Raw genomic sequence first — 15766 nt, forward strand, 5'->3', positions numbered from 1 at the left:
TCTTCCACCCGGTACGGGCGGGCCCTGATATCGGCGTGCAAAAAAACCGTATTCAAAACGAACCGACCTGTAGGCAGTGCTGGCAAAACAACCTGGTAAGTATTTTCCTGTTGACTAGCCCTGTCACCGCGGCCTGACACGGCCGCTGAAGCCGCTCCATCGGAGCCCTGCATCCTGCGTCCGTTCACTGGCGTGGCCGGAAGCAGAATCACTGCGCCACTCTGCTGGACGAGGAGGGAGAGAAAAGTACCACGTATTTCAATTTGAATCAGCTGGGTGGCCAGACAAACGAGTAGGTCACGTGAAAAGGAGGAAGAAAAAAAATATAGCAGAGCGTGGTTTCGATCCACGGACCTCTGGGTTATGGGCCCAGCACGCTTCCACTGCGCCACTCTGCTGGACGAGGAGGGAGAAAAAAGTACCACGTATTTCAATTTGAATCAGCTGGGTGGCCAGACAAACGAGTAGGTCACGTGAAAAGGAGGAAGAAAAAAAATATAGCAGAGCGTGGTTTCGATCCACGGACCTCTGGGTTATGGGCCCAGCACGCTTCCACTGCGCCACTCTGCTTTTTTTTTTTTTTTTTTTTTTTTTTCTTTATTGCTTTCAAGAAAACAACACAAAATCTACATACACCAAACTGAAAACTAGCAACCTGCCAGATCTGCCTGGCAGGCCTTGTCAAGTTTAAAATTCTCTTAACAGAGCCAAATTTTCCATCCTGGGTAGCCAATCGGGTACACATGCTTGTAGTTTCATTACTTCCACAAATCTACGTACATTTTCCCGAAAATACATGCGGGCTGGTCTCGCGTCAGAATCGCAGTAATACCCCGCCATTCTGGAGCGCCATATACTATGGAGGCCCCAGAGCATTACCTGATCAAACGGAAACCCGTCCTGGTTTTCAATTGCCAAATATCTGATACCGTAGGGATGAAGCGGCAGCTCTTTTTTAATTGTTCGTTGCAAAACATCCCAAAAAAACACCCCCTCCCAACAGTGAAGAAACACATGGTCTATTGTTTCGGGACACTTGCAGATTAGGCAATGCGAACCCCACGGTAGGAATAAACCCCTTCCCTCTAAAAACCTTTTAACTGAGAGTGTTTCCGTATGTAACTTGAAGAAGAAAGTTTTGGTTCCTGGCTGTACTTGCATTCTTTTTACTCTTTTCAGAACATCCCCTCCGTGGCCTCCATCGTACAAAGCTCTGTACATTGGCACTGGAAAAACAACATCACACAGATCTGCGTATAGCTTTCTCCGCTTCACGTCACTTAAATATTCTCTCGAAAAACGCACAACCAGAAATTTAACGCTATCAGCAACTTCTCTGAAGTAACCTAAAGTTCTTCCGGAAAAATAATTTGTTCCCACAACAAAATCAGGCAAAACACGGGTCAACCTTAGTTGACACATAGTTCTCAAAAAAGGGTCACGCACATCTCGGAAAAAGAAAAACCTGTTTACAAGCTGGCGCAGAAACAGATGTCCTAGCCCAAGGCCACCATCTTTCACACGTCTAAACAAATTCGTCCGTCGGCACCGTTCCCAGGTCGAGGACCAAACAAAAACAGCTAAAATGCGATGTATCTTCTGTACATTTGCCCGGGAACAGTGCAACACTTGCATGACGTACCACAGTTTGCTTAAAAAGAACAAGTTACACACCGTCGCTCTCGCAAAGATTGATAAATGTGCCCCCTTCCATCTATCTGATTTTTCCCGTAGTTCGTGCGCTTGTTCTTTCCAATATGCATCACTGTCCCGGTAGCAATTTAGTGGCACTCCTAGGTATTTTGGGGGGATAGTTACCCAAGTCACATTCGCAAAACGATCTGGGGTTGATGGCCAACCCCCATGCCAAAGTCCCTGGCACTTTGCCCAGTTCACTTTACTTCCGGTTGCCTTCCTGAAACTGTCAACAGACACAACAGCCTCCCGTATGCTCTGCTGATTCACAGCAAACACCGCTAGGTCGTCCGCGTACGCAAGCAACTTGACTTCAGCTGCCTGCAACCTAAAACCTTGAACAGCCTCGTTCTTAATAATGTTCAAACATAGTGTCTCTATATAAATGGCAAACAAAAGTGGACTGAGGGGGCAGCCCTGGCGTACCGAACGTTGCACACGAATGGGGGCCCCCAGACTCTTGTTTATAATTAATCTCGTAGTGCAGCCGCGGTACGCCATGGCCACGCCCTCTCGAATTACTGAACCTACATTCGCGTGGTCCAGAATACAGAGCAAAATTTCGTGGGCTACACAGTCAAATGCTTTTTCGAGGTCTAGTTGGAGGATGGCCACACAGTCATTAGTCAGATCACAACACTCCAGAACCGATCTTGCCGTGTGAATGTTAGTCATAATTGATCTCCCCTTTATCCCGCACGTTTGGTGAGGGCCAACAATATCCTGAATTACTGACTGCAGTCTCCTTGCTAGCACTTTCATTAATATTTTATAATCGACATTAGTCAAGGAAATTGGCCTGTAAGCTGTGACCTGCTGGAGCTTTTCCTCGTTATTTGTCTTTGGAATTAGAATAGTGTGAGATAACCCGTATGACAGCGGCAATCTGTTTATTTCGTAGGCTTCTTTGAACAACGCAGTCAATATTGGCGCTATTTCGTTCTTAAACCCCTTATAGAAGGCTGCACTTAGGCCGTCTGGCCCAGGCGACTTTCCCATATTTAAACTATCGATTGCTTTTTCGACCTCGAGTTCTGTGATTGGCATTTCTAATCTTTCCTTCGTGTCCTCGTCAAGTCGTGGCATAGCGATAAGAAACTTTTCTTTGAAAGCGTTTATGTCGACCTTCTGTTTGTTAAAAAGCTGCTGATAATACTGGAAGAAGCCTTGTCTGATATGTTCGTCATCTGACGATAGCATGCCGCCCCATTCAATCTTATCAATATGATTTTTTTCCGCATGCGCCTTTTCCAAAGCCAGTGCTCTTTTCGAGGGCGTCTCGCCCATGTCCCAACTTTCCGCCCTTGCCCGCACTAACGCTCCTTGGTATCTGTCTTCTTCCATCAACGCAAGCTGTTCTTTTGTTTTCCTAATATCTTCTATCCATGTGCCGGGTGCCTTACATTCTTGCTCATGTAGTTTTTCCAGCAAAGCCTTTAGCTGGGTTTCTTTAATTTTCTCCTGGTACCGCAGGCAACTGGACCTATCAATGGCTTTTATTTTAATCTGTTCTTTGCACATCTCCCATTGCTTCCAGATTTCGTACAATGTGCCTGGCCCTACTTTAATGAGTTCATTTAGTACAACCCGTCTAAAGGTCTCATCAATGAGCAATTTGTTGTTAAATTTCCATAACTCCCAGCTAAATGCATTCCTTCGTTTTTTGGTGCCGAATACGCATTTCACTAAACAGTGATCCGTGAATGTCATGGGCACAACTTGGTATTCATTGCATACGGGAATCAAATCCAGCGACACGTAAATTCTGTCAAGGCGTGCGTGGCTCGCACCTTGGAAATGCGTGTACTGTACGGCACGCGCTCCCCCCAGGTACTCGGCCACATCTTCCATATTCCACTCGCTTGTTAACTGGCACAACACATCAGTGCTCTTGTCTCTGAAGCCGCGTGTGCTGGTTTTGTCCCGAGCATTCAGTACACAGTTGAAATCGCCCAGCATTACTACCTGCCTCTCCGTACTTAACTGCTGCATAACATTCTCGAAAAACACTGCTCTTTCCTCAACAATGTTCGGGGCATACACACAAATAATGCGCCACTCAGCATTGGAATATGCAAAATCAGCTACAACACACCGTCCTGACAGACATGAGTAGTGAGCCTGTACAATCAGTCCAGGCAGCTTTTTGACAAGCAATACACACCCAGCCGATGTCCCTACCGCGTGGCTCACAATGGCGTAAAATCTAGCCGTGAAACGTTGCACCATGCTCCCGGTCTCTTCCTCCCCATCAACCTTTGTTTCTTGCACGGCAAGCACGTCGATATCATGGTCACTTAGCAGGCGATGTACTTGGCTCTGCTTCTTTTTTGCTGCCAATCCCCTGACATTTAATGTGGCTACTCTCAAAGGGGTTTCAGGCGCCATTTTCATAAAGGGTGAAAAGACCGAGAGCATGGTGCTTACCTTCCTCGTCTAGCGCGCGGCTAGACGCCATCGTTGGAACCGCCTCCGTCTGGTGCGAGCGGCTGAACTGGCAGCGGGGGCGCTTTATCCGCTGCACGCCTCTCCGAAGAAAGGTTTGGCCGCGGACGTAGTGTGGACCGCCGGGGTTGGACTGTTTTTGCTGGCGGCTCGTCGACACCGGGGGCTGCTGCCTTGTCACCTTCGAGATCGGTCTGTGTGTGGGGTCGCTTGGCTGGGGCTGTGACGCTTGGCGAACGGGTACCGCTGGTGTCCGGGTGCTCCTCACCGTTATCTTGCTCCATGTCGTCTGCTGGCTGAGGTGACGTCTCGTCCTCTGACCTCGGGAGGTCAGGTGTAGCGTCACTCCTCCCTGCATCGCTGGCACCACTGATATCTCGTGCCGAGTCCCCCGACGAGTCTGTCTCCCGTGCCTGCGTACGCGCTTCGCCGGTTCCCTTTGCCGCCTCCTCTGCCTCGACTACGTCCATAGTGAGCTCCGCCGACCGCTCCCTCGTTCCAGGTCCCGCGGCCGAAGCGTACGTGAGCACACAGTCAGCCTCCTCATGTCCGTAGCGCCTACATTTTGAACATCGGGGCACCTTACATTCGCGGCGGACGTGTCCCGTGCCTCGACAGCGTAAGCACTGCATCGCCCGCCCAGGCACCACGACAAGGGCTAATTCCCCGGCGACTCGCAGCTGGTGCGGTAAATCATCAACCTTAATGCCAGGCTTCAATTTCAGGAGCACCGTCCTCGTGGTGGACCCCTTCTCCTTGACGCCTTGAACTCGCCACCTCTCCCGGGTCACTTCGGTCACGTTTCCAAAAGCAGCAAACGCCGTCCGGATGTCCTCATCTGCCACGCCGTGCAACATCCAGTGGAGACGCAGCTTCACTTGTTGGTCTTCGGGATCGATGATGAGGCAGCGGCGACCTTTCACTTCCAGTTCCTTGAACGCCGCCAGCTTCTTTGTTGCTTCTGTGCTGGTTAACGTGACAGCCCACACATGGTTGATCTGATACGCCCCCAACGCCAAAACGTCGGGGAGCGCACCAACGTTGGCAAGGGCGTCACGGAAATCCTCGACCCTGTATGGCCTAACCCGCACATCGCCGTGCAAAAAAAGCGTGTTAAAAACAACGCGTCCGGTGGGCAAAGTTGGCAGAATAATCTGGTACTCGCTATCTTCGTTGTCCTCGAGCCTGTTTCCGCGGCTGGAAAGGGCCGCTATCGCCGCTCCGCTGGAGCTCATGATCCTGCGTCCGTCACGCTCGGTGGCCGGAAGTAGAATGACTGCGCCACTCTGCTGGACGAGGAGGGAGAGAAAAGTACCACGTATTTCAATTTGAATCAGCTGGGTGGCCAGACAAACGAGTAGGTCACGTGAAAAGGAGGAAGAAAAAATATAGCAGAGCGTGGTTTCGACCCACGGACCTCTGGGTTATGGGCCCAGCACGCTTCCACTGCGCCACTCTGCTGGACGAGGAGGGAGAGAAAAGTACCACGTATTTCAATTTAAATCAGCTGGGTGGCCAGACAAATGAGTAGGTCACGTGAAAAGGAGGAAGAAAAAAGTATAGCAGAGCGTGGTTTCGATCCACTGACCTCTGGGTTATGGGCCCAGCACGCTTCCACTGCACCACTCTGCTTTTTTTTTTCTTTATTTCCTGGCTTTGGAAAACAACACTGCACGAAAAAGAACAGACAAATCACAAAAGCAATAATACAAGACAATGAACACACTGAAAGTCATACTCAGCCAGCGTCAGGCTGGCTTCGTCACATTAAAACTCCCGCAAGGACAACAAAGGCTCTACCCTTGAGAGCCAGTCGGGAGGTTCCGCAGCCGCTTTTTGTATAGCGACAAACCAATCCACAGACTCTCGGAAATAAATTCGGGCAGGGCGCGCTTCCCTGTCACAGTGATAGCCTGCCATTCTGGAGCGCCATATACAGTGGAGACCCAGGAGCATAATTAAATCAAATGGAACCCCGTCGTCATTATCAATGCTTAAATATCGAATGCCATGCGAATCTAGGGGGAAATCTTTCTTCATAGTCCGTTGCAAAACATCCCAAAAATAAACCCCTTCCCAACAATGTAAAAAAACATGGTCTACTGTTTCCGGCTGCTTACAGATTAAACAATGCGAACCCCAAGGTAAAAATAAATCCTTTTCGTCAAAAAATTTCTTTACTGGCAACGTTCCGGTGTGTAATTTAAAGAAAAAGGTCTTAGCTCCTGGCGGCACCTGCATTTTCTTTACCCTTTTTAAGACGTCCGAGCCTGGGCCTCCACTGTATAAGACTATATACAAAGGTTGTGGTAAAACAGTGTCACATAAATCGTGGTACAGCTTTTTCCGTTTTACACAGGACAAATATTCATTAGAAAAACGCACTGAAAGAAATCTAAGACTTGCGACGACCTCTCTGTAATAGCCGAAAATACCACACGTAACTTCTTCGGTGGAGACAACAAACTCCGGCAGTAGGCGCCGCAGCCTAACTTGGCAGACAGTGCGCAAGAAAGGGTCAGAAACGTCGCGGAAAAACAAAAACCGATTGACCACTTGCCGCAAAAAGAGGTGTCCAAGTCCCAAGCCGCCGTCTATTACCCGACGGAATAAATTTGTTCTGCTGCAGCGTTCCCATTCTGCAGCCCAAACAAAGACAGCGAAAATCCTGTGGAGCTTCTGTATGTTTACACGCGAACAATGCAAAACTTGCATAACAAACCAAAGTTTACTAATAAAAAAAAGGTTACATACAGTAGCCCTGGCGAAAATCGATAAGTTGGCACCTTTCCACTTCTCCGCTTTCTCCCTTAGCGCTTTCGTCTGCTCTTGCCAATATTGCTCGCTTTGGCGGTAACCATCAAGCTCGACACCTAAGTACTTGGTTGGGGTTTTCGCCCACGTCACATTTGCAAAGTGGTCAGGCTGCGATGGCCACCGTCCATGCCAGAACCCAAGGCACTTGGCCCAGTTCACCCCGCTTCCGGTAACCTGAGAGAACTCACGGACACATTTGACCGCCTCGGTTATACTCTCATGGTCAACCGTACAAAGTGCAACATCGTCCGCGTACGCCAGCAGCTTCACCTCGGCTGCTTGTAACTTAAACCCTTTTACGTTATCATTGTTCAATATTTTAATACACAATGTCTCAATATATATACAAAACAAAAGAGGGCTGAGAGGGCAGCCCTGTCGCACCGAACGCTGCACGCTAATGGGGGCCCCCAGACTCTTATTTACGATCAATCTCGTCGTGCAGTTTCGGTACGCCAGGGCCACGCCCTTGCGGATAACTGACCCAACATTCGCATGGTCCAAAATAGAAAACCAAATTTCGTGATCGACACAGTCAAAAGCTTTCTCAAGGTCGACCTGGAGAATGGCCACCCGACCATTCGAGTCATCACAACACTCAAGCACACTTCGCATCTTATGAATATTGGACATTATTGACCTCCCTTTTATCCCACACGTCTGGTGTGGCCCAACTATATCCTTAATCACCGTCTGCAACCTCCGAGCCAAAACCTTCATAAAATTTTTATATTCAACATTCGTAAGTGCTATGGGTCTGTAGGCTGTAACCAGTCGCAATTTATCTATTTGATCCGTTTTAGGAATGAGCACCGTATGGGATGACCCATATGACGGAGGCTGTGCATTTACTGTGTAGGCTGCGTTAAATATCACGTTCAAAATAGGGGCAATTTCGTGCTTGAATTCTTTGTAAAAACGCGCGCTGAGCCCATCTGGTCCCGGCGATTTACCGGGGTTTAAACTGGCGATTGCATGCTCCACTTCGGCTTCACTGATAGCCATTTCTAATCTCTCTTTTACGTCATCACCGAGACGCGGCATCGCCGCCAGAAACTTATCTTTAAACGTGATAGTGTCTACCACGTGGGAAGCGAAGAGCGCTTGGTAATGCTCGTTGAAAGCTGCTTTTATGTGGTCGTTGTCCGCCGACAAGACACCGTCCCATTCTATTTTGTCGATGTGGTTTCTTTCAGCGTTTGCCTTTTCCAACCCTAGCGCTCGTTTTGATGGCGTCTCCCCTGCAGCTATGTCTTCTGCCCTTGCCCGTACTAACGCTCCCCGATACCGTTCTTCTTCCATCAATTCTAGTTTTTGCTTTGTTTTCCTTACATCTTCAGTCCATTTCCCCGGCGCTAGAGATTCCTGTTGAAGCAGCCCATGGAGCAGCTTCTTTAACTCTGTCTCTTTCTGTTTTTCTTGAAACCGTATACAGGAAGCCCTCTCTTTTGCTTTAATTTTTATAGTTTCTTTACACAGCTCCCACTGTTGCCATATGTGCATATTTTTACCGGGGCCTATTTTTGCAATTTCATCTTTTACTATGTTGGTATACAGTTCGTCCTGCAAGAGTTTATTATTTAATTTCCACATTTCCCACGAAAAACAATTCCCTCTCTTTACCATCCCAAAACAACATTTAACTAAACAATGGTCTGAAAAAGATACTGGCACAACATCGTAACTATGACATTCAGGTAAGACATCGACGGATGCATAAATACGGTCCAGCCGTGCATGGCTAGAACCCTGAAAGTGCGTGAGCTTTACTGCACGCGTTCCCTCAAGACACTCTGCCACATCTTCCATGTTCCATTTCTCAACCATTAGCGATAACACTTGTGTGCTGGCATCTCTAAAGGGTCGAGGGCTTGTCTTATCTCGCGCACTAAGAACACAATTAAAATAGCCCAGGACGATCAGCTGTCTGTCACTACGAAGGCGCTCTTCGATGCTATAAAAAAACTGCGCCCTTTCTTCTGCTTCATTAGGCGCGTACAGACAAATAATCCGCCACTCGACGTTATTCAATCGAAAGTCAAGGAGAACACACCGGCCCGACATACAAGAGAAATGAGCTCGCACTTCTAGCCCCGGCAACTTCTTTAGAAAAAGAACACAGCCAGCCGATGTGCCTACAGCGTGGCTGACTACAGCAAAAAACGAGGACGTGAAACGTTGCACCATGCTCCCGGTCTCTTCTTCGCCGTCTACTTTCGTCTCCTGCACAGCCAGTACATCTATGCCGTGCTCCGTTAAAAGCCGAAAGAGCTGGCCTTGCTTTCTCTTTCCTGCCAGACCTCTAACATTCAGGGAGGCGACTTTCAGTGGCGATGCAGGAGCCATTTCTACATAAGAAGAAGAGACCGAAAGCGTGGTGCTTACCTCTCGCGTCCAGCACATGGCTAGACGCCACCGCCGCCATCGCCGCCGGCGTCATCCTGAGCGTGCACCTGGCCCAGCTCGGGAGGCGCCTTGTCGCCGGCGCGCTTCTCGCTCGCAAGGTTAGGGCGCGGCCGAAAACTGGCCCGCCTTGCTTGAGGCGTCTTTGCTGGTGTCTCCATGGGGACGCTTCCCAGGCGTAGCCACAGTGGTCGCACGACCACCGGTGTTCTGCCGATGACCCTCGGTAGGCTCCTTCGCTACAAAGTCCATGGGCACTGGTAGGCTTTTTGCATCCCCCGAAGTCGCCTCCTTTGACTGAGGTGAGTCTCCCGTTGGTGGCTGGAGTCCTGGTGCACTGGCAAGGGGGGCGTCGCCGCTTGAAGTCGCCGACGTGTCCAGCGACACAGGGAGGTTGCCCAACTCGTCGGTACCCCTCGCTGCGTCCTCAGCCTCCGCGACATCCATCAGCTCCGCGCTGTCTCCTTTCCCTCCGAGCCCGGTCGCAGACGCGTAGGAACGGACGCAGTCCTCGTCCGCGTGTCCGTAGCGCCTGCACTTGGAGCACCTGGGAACCTTGCAGTCGCGACGAACGTGACCCGCGCCGTGGCAACGCAGGCACTGCATCGGCCGCCCGGGCACCACCACGAGAGCTAACTCGCCGGCGACTCGAACCTGGTGGGGTAGGTCGTCCACCTTCATACCTGGCTTCAACTTGAGCAGCACTGTTCTCGTGGTGGATCCCTTCTCTTTCATTCCTTGAACGCGCCAACGCTCCCGCGTCACCTCGGTCACGTTTCCGAACGCCGCGAAAGCAGTCCGGATGTCGTCATCGGCGACGCCGTGCAGCATCCAATGCAGGCGCAGCTTTACCTGCTGATCCTCCGGGTCGAAAACAATGCACCGGCGTCCCTTTACCTCAAGCTCCTTCAAGGCGGCTAATTTCTTCGCGGCTTCTGGGCTGCTGAAGGTTACCGCCCACACGTGGTTTACCTGGTACGCCCCCAACGCCACGACGTCGGGGAGCGCACCAGTGTTGGCGAGGGCGTCCCTGAAGTCTTCGACCCTGTAAGGTCTCACACGCACATCTCCGTGCAAAAAAACTGTGTTTAGAACAACACGTCCGGTGGGCAGGGTCGGCAAAAAGATCTCATACTCCTTGTCTTCGGCGCTGAACCTGTTTCCGCGGCCATCGATGGCCGCCGTCGCCGCTCCGTGAGAGCTCATGATCCTGCGTCCGTACACGCCAGTGGCCGGAAGTAGAATGCGCCACTCTGCTGGACGAGGAGGGAGAGAAAAGTACCACGTATTTCAATTTAAATCAGCTGGGTGGCCAGACAAACGAGTAGGTCACGTGAAAAGGAGGAAGAAAAAATATAGCAGAGCGTGGTTTCGATCCACGGACCTCTGGGTTATGGGCCCAGCACGCTTCCACTGCGCCACTCTGCTGGACGAGGAGGGAGAGAAAAGTACCACGTATTTCAATTTAAATCAGCTGGGTGGCCAGACAAACGAGTAGGTCACGTGAAAAGGAGGAAGAAAAATATAGCAGAGCGTGGTTTCGATCCACGGACCTCTGGGTTATGGGCCCAGCACGCTTCCACTGCGCCACTCTGCTTTTTTTTTTTTTCTTTATTGCCTTCAAGAAAACAACACAAAAATACAGACACCAAACTTTGAAAACCAGCAACCTGCCAGATCTTCCTGGCTGGCCATGTCAAGTTTAAAATTCTCTCAACAGAGTCAAATTTTCCATCCTGGGTAGCCAATCGGGTACACATGCTTGCAGTTTCATCACTTCCACAAATCTACGTACGTTTTCCCGAAAATACATGCGGGCTGGTCTAGCGTCAGAGTCGCAGTAATACCCCGCCATTCTGGAGCGCCATATACTATGGAGGCCCCAGAGCATTACCTGATCAAACGGGAACCCGTCCAGGTTTTCAATTGCCAAATATCTGATACCGTGGGGATGAAGCGGCAGTTCTCTTTTAAGTGTTCGTTGCAAAACGTCCCAAAAAAACACACCCTCCCAACAGTGAAGAAACACATGGTCTATTGTTTCGGGGCACTTGCATATTAGGCAATGCGAACCCCACGGTAGGAATAAACCTCTTCCCTCCAAAAACCCTTTAACTGATAGTGTCTCGGTATGCAACTTGAAGAAGAAAGTTTTGGTTCCTGGCTGTACTTGCATTCTTTTTACTCTTTTCAGAACATCCCCTCCGTGGCCTCCATCGTACAAAGCTCTGTACATGGGCACTGGAAAAACAACATCACACAGATCTGCGTATAGCTTTTTCCGCTTCACGTCACTTAAATATTCTCTCGAAAAACGCACAACAAGAAATTTAACGCTATCAGCAACTTCTCTGAAGTAACCTAAAGTTCTTCCGGAAAAATAATTTGTTCCCACAACAAAATCAGGCAAAACACGGGTCAACCTCAGTTGACACATAGTTCTCAAAAAAGGGTCACGCACATCTCGAAAAAAGAAAAACCTATTTACAAGCTGGCGCAGAAACAGATGTCCTAGCCCAAGGCCACCATCTTTCACACGTCTAAACAAATTCGTCCGTCTGCACCGTTCCCAGGTCGAGGACCAAACAAAAACAGCTAAAATGCGATGTATCTTCTGTACATTTGCCCGGGAACAGTGCAACACTTGCATGACGTACCACAGTTTGCTTAAAAAGAACAAGTTACACACCGTCGCTCTCGCAAAGATTGATAAATGTGCCCCCTTCCATCTATCTGATTTTTCCCGTAGTTCGTTCGCTTGTTCTTTCCAATATGCATCACTGTCCCGGTAGCAATTTAGTGGCACTCCTAGGTATTTTGGGGGGATAGTTACCCAGGTCACATTTGCAAAAAGATCTGGGGTTGATGGCCAACCCCCATGCCAAAGTCCCTGGCACTTTGCCCAGTTCACTTACTTCCGGTTGCCTTCCTGAAACTGTCAACTGACACAACAGCCTCCCGTATGCTCTGCTGATTCACAGCAAACACCGCTAGGTCATCCGCGTACGCAAGCAACTTGACTTCAGCTGCCTGCAACCTAAAACCTTGAACAGCCTCGTTCTTAATAATGTTCAAACATAGTGTCTCTATGTAAATGGCAAACAAAAGTGGACTGAGGGGGCAGCCCTGGCGTACCGAACGTTGCACCCGAATGGGGGCCCCCAGACTCTTGTTTATAATTAATCTCGTAGTGCAGCTGCGGTACGCCATGGCCACGCCCTCTCGAATTACGGAACCTACATTCGCGTGGTCCAGAATACTGAGCAAAATTTCGTGGGCGACACAGTCAAATGCTTTTTCGAGGTCTAGTTGGAGGATGGCCACACATTCATTAGTCAGATCACAACACTCCAGAACCGATCTTGCCGTGTGTATGTTAGTCATAATTGATCTCCCCTTTATCCCGCACGTTTGATGAGGGCCGACAATATCCTGAATTACTGACTGCAGCCTCCTTGCTAGCACTTTCATTAAAATTTTATAATCGACATTAGTCAAGGAAATTGGCCTGTAAGCTGTGACCTGCTGGAGCTTTTCCTCGTTATTTGTCTTGGGAATTAGAATAGTGTGAGATAACCCGTATGACAGCGGCAATCTGTTTATTTCGTAGGCTTCTTGGAACAACGCAGTCAATATTGGCGCTATTTCGTTCTTAAACCCCTTATAGAAAGCTGCACTTAAGCCGTCTGGCCCAGGCGACTTTCCCATATTTAAACTATCGATTGCTTTTTCGACCTCGAGTTCTGTGATTGGCATCTCTAATCTTTTCTTCGTGTCCTCGTCTAGTCGTGGCATAGCCTTAAGAAACTTTTCTTTGAACAAGTTTATGTCGACGTCCTGTTTGTTAAAAAGCTGCTGATAATATTGGAAGAAGCCTTGTCTGATATGTTCGTCATCTGACGATAGCATACCACCCCATGCAATCTTATCAATATGATTTTTCTCTGCATGAGCCTTTTCTAATGCCAGTGCTCTTTTCGAGGGCGTCTCGCCCATGCTCCAGCTTTCCGCCCTTGCCCTCACTAACGCTCCTTGGTATCTGTCTTCTTCCATCAACGCAACCTGTTCTTTTATTTTCCTAATATCTTCTATCCATTTGCCGGGTGCCTTACATTCTTGCTCATGTAGTTTTTCCAGCAAAGCCTTTAGCTGGGTTTCTTTAATTTTCTCCTGATACCGCAGGCAACTGGACCTATCAATGGCCTTTATTTTAATCTGTTCTTTGCACATCTCCCATTGCTTCCAGATTTCGTACAATGTGCCCGGCCTTACTTTAATGAGTTCATTTAGTACAACCTGTCTAAAGGCTTCATCACTGAGCAATTTGTTGTTAAATTTCCATAACTCCCAGCTAAATGCATTCCTTCGTTTTCTGGTGCCGAATACGCATTTCACTAAGCAGTGATCCGAGAATGTCATGGGCACAACTTGGTATTCATTACATACGGGAATCAAATCCAGCGACACATAAATTCTGTCAAGGCGCGCGTGGCTCGCACCTTGGAAGTGCGTGTACTGTACGGCGCGCGCTCCCCCCAGGTACTCAGCCACATCTTCCATATTCCACTCGCTTGTTAACTGGCACAACACATCAGTACTCTTGTCTCTGAAGCCGCGTGTGCTGGTTTTGTCCCGAGCATTCAGTACACAGTTGAAATCGCCCAGCATTAGAACCTGCCTCTCCGTACTTAACTGCTGCATAACATTCTCGAAAAACACTGCTCTTTCCTCAACAATGTTAGGGGCATACACACAAATAATGCGCCACTCAGCATTGGAATATGCAAAATCGGCTACAACACACCGTCCTGACAGACATGAGTAGTGAGCCTGTACAATCAGTCCGGGCAGCTTTTTAACAAACAATACACACCCAGCCGATGTCCCTACCGCGTGGCTCACAATGGCGTAAAATCTAGCCGTGAAACGCTGCACCATGCTCCCGGTCTCTTCCTCCCCATCAACCTTTGTTTCTTGTACGGCAAGCACGTCGATATCATGGTCACTTAGCAGGCGGTGTACTTGGCTCTGCTTCTTTTTGGCTGCCAGTCCCCTGACATTTAACGTGGCTACACTCAAAGGGGTTTCAGGCGCCATTTTCATAAAGGGTGAAAAGACCGAGAGCATGGTGCTTACCTTCCTCGTCTAGCGCGCGGCTAGACGCCGTCGTTGGAACCGCCTCCGTCTGGTGCGAGCGGCTGAACTGGCAGCGGGGGCGCTTTGTCCGCTGCACGCCTCTCCGAAGAAAGGTTTGGCCGCGGACGTAGTGTGGACCGCCGGGGTTGGACTGTTTTTGCTGGCGGCTCGTCGACACCGGGGACTGTTGCCTTGTCACCTTCGAGATCGGTCTGTGTGTGGGGTCGCTTGGCTGGGGCTGTGACGCTTGGCGAACGAGTACCGCTGGTGTCCGGGTGCTCCTCACCGTTATCCTGCTCCATGTCGTCTGCCGGCTGAGGTGACGTCTCTTCCTCTGACCTAGGGAGGTCAGGTGTAGCGTCACTCCTCCCCGCACCGCTGGCAGCATTGATGTCTCGAGGGGAGTCTCCCGACGAGTCTGTCTCCTGTGCCTGCGTACGCTCTTCTCCGGTTCCCTTTGCCGCCTCCTCTGCCTCGACTACGTCCATAGTGAGCTCTGCCGACCGCTCCCTCGTTCCAGGTCCCGCGGCCGAAGCGTACGTGAGCACACAGTCAGCCTCCTCATGTCCGTAGCGCCTACATTTCGAACATCGGGGCACCTTACATTCGCGGCGGACGTGTCCCGTGCCTCGACAGCGTAAGCACTGCATCGCCCGCCCAGGCACAACGACAAGGGCTAATTCCCCGGCGACTCGCAGCTGGTGCGGTAAGTCATCTACCTTGATGCCCGGCTTCAATTTCAGGAGCACCGCCCTCGTGGTGGACCCCTTCTCCTTGACGCCTTGAACTCGCCACCTCTCCCGGGTCACTTCGGTCACGTTCCCAAAAGCCGCAAAGGCCGTCCGGATGTCATCATCTGCCACGCCGTGCAACATCCAGTGGAGTCGCAGCTTCACTTGTTGGTCTTCGGGATCGATGATGAGGCAGCGGCGACCTTTAACTTCCAGTTCCTTGAACGCCGCCAGCTTCTTTGTTGCTTCTGTGCTGGTTAAGGTGACAGCCCACACATGGTTGATCTGATACGCCCCCAACGCCAACACGTCGGGGAGCGCACCAACGTTGGCAAGGGCGTCGCGGAAATCCTCGACCCTGTATGGCCTAACCCGCACATCGCCGTGCAAAAAAAGCGTGTTAAAAACAACGCGTCCGGTGGGCAAAGTTGGCAGAATAATCTGATAGTCGCTATCTTCATTGTCCTCGAGCCTGTTTCCGCGGCTGGAAAGGGCCGCTATCGCCGCTCCGCTGGAGCTCATGATCCTGCGTCCGTCAC

The 15766-nt window shown here is 50.1% G+C and overlaps 2 protein-coding genes across 2 annotated transcripts; both read right to left on the minus strand.

The window, feature by feature from the left end:
- Positions 1–258: 258 nt before the first annotated feature.
- Positions 259–5412, minus strand: LOC149325379 (uncharacterized). The gene is made up of 2 exons (XM_089564256.1): positions 4322–5412; positions 259–272 (listed from the first exon to the last, which is right to left on the minus strand). The coding sequence occupies exons 1-2, from the start codon at positions 5373–5375 to the stop codon at positions 259–261; spliced, it is 1068 nt and encodes a 355-aa protein (XP_089420382.1). The 5' UTR covers positions 5376–5412.
- Positions 5413–13811: 8399 nt separating this feature from the next.
- LOC149325380 (uncharacterized) lies at positions 13812–15766 on the minus strand. The gene has a single exon (XM_089562523.1). The coding sequence runs from the start codon at positions 15747–15749 to the stop codon at positions 14517–14519; it is 1233 nt and encodes a 410-aa protein (XP_089418649.1). The 5' UTR covers positions 15750–15766; the 3' UTR covers positions 13812–14516.

This window comes from Amblyomma mixtum, chromosome 10 (assembly GCF_055824585.1).
Source record: "Amblyomma mixtum isolate Tamu chromosome 10, ASM5582458v1, whole genome shotgun sequence".
Classification (NCBI taxonomy): Eukaryota; Metazoa; Arthropoda; class Arachnida; order Ixodida; family Ixodidae; genus Amblyomma; species Amblyomma mixtum.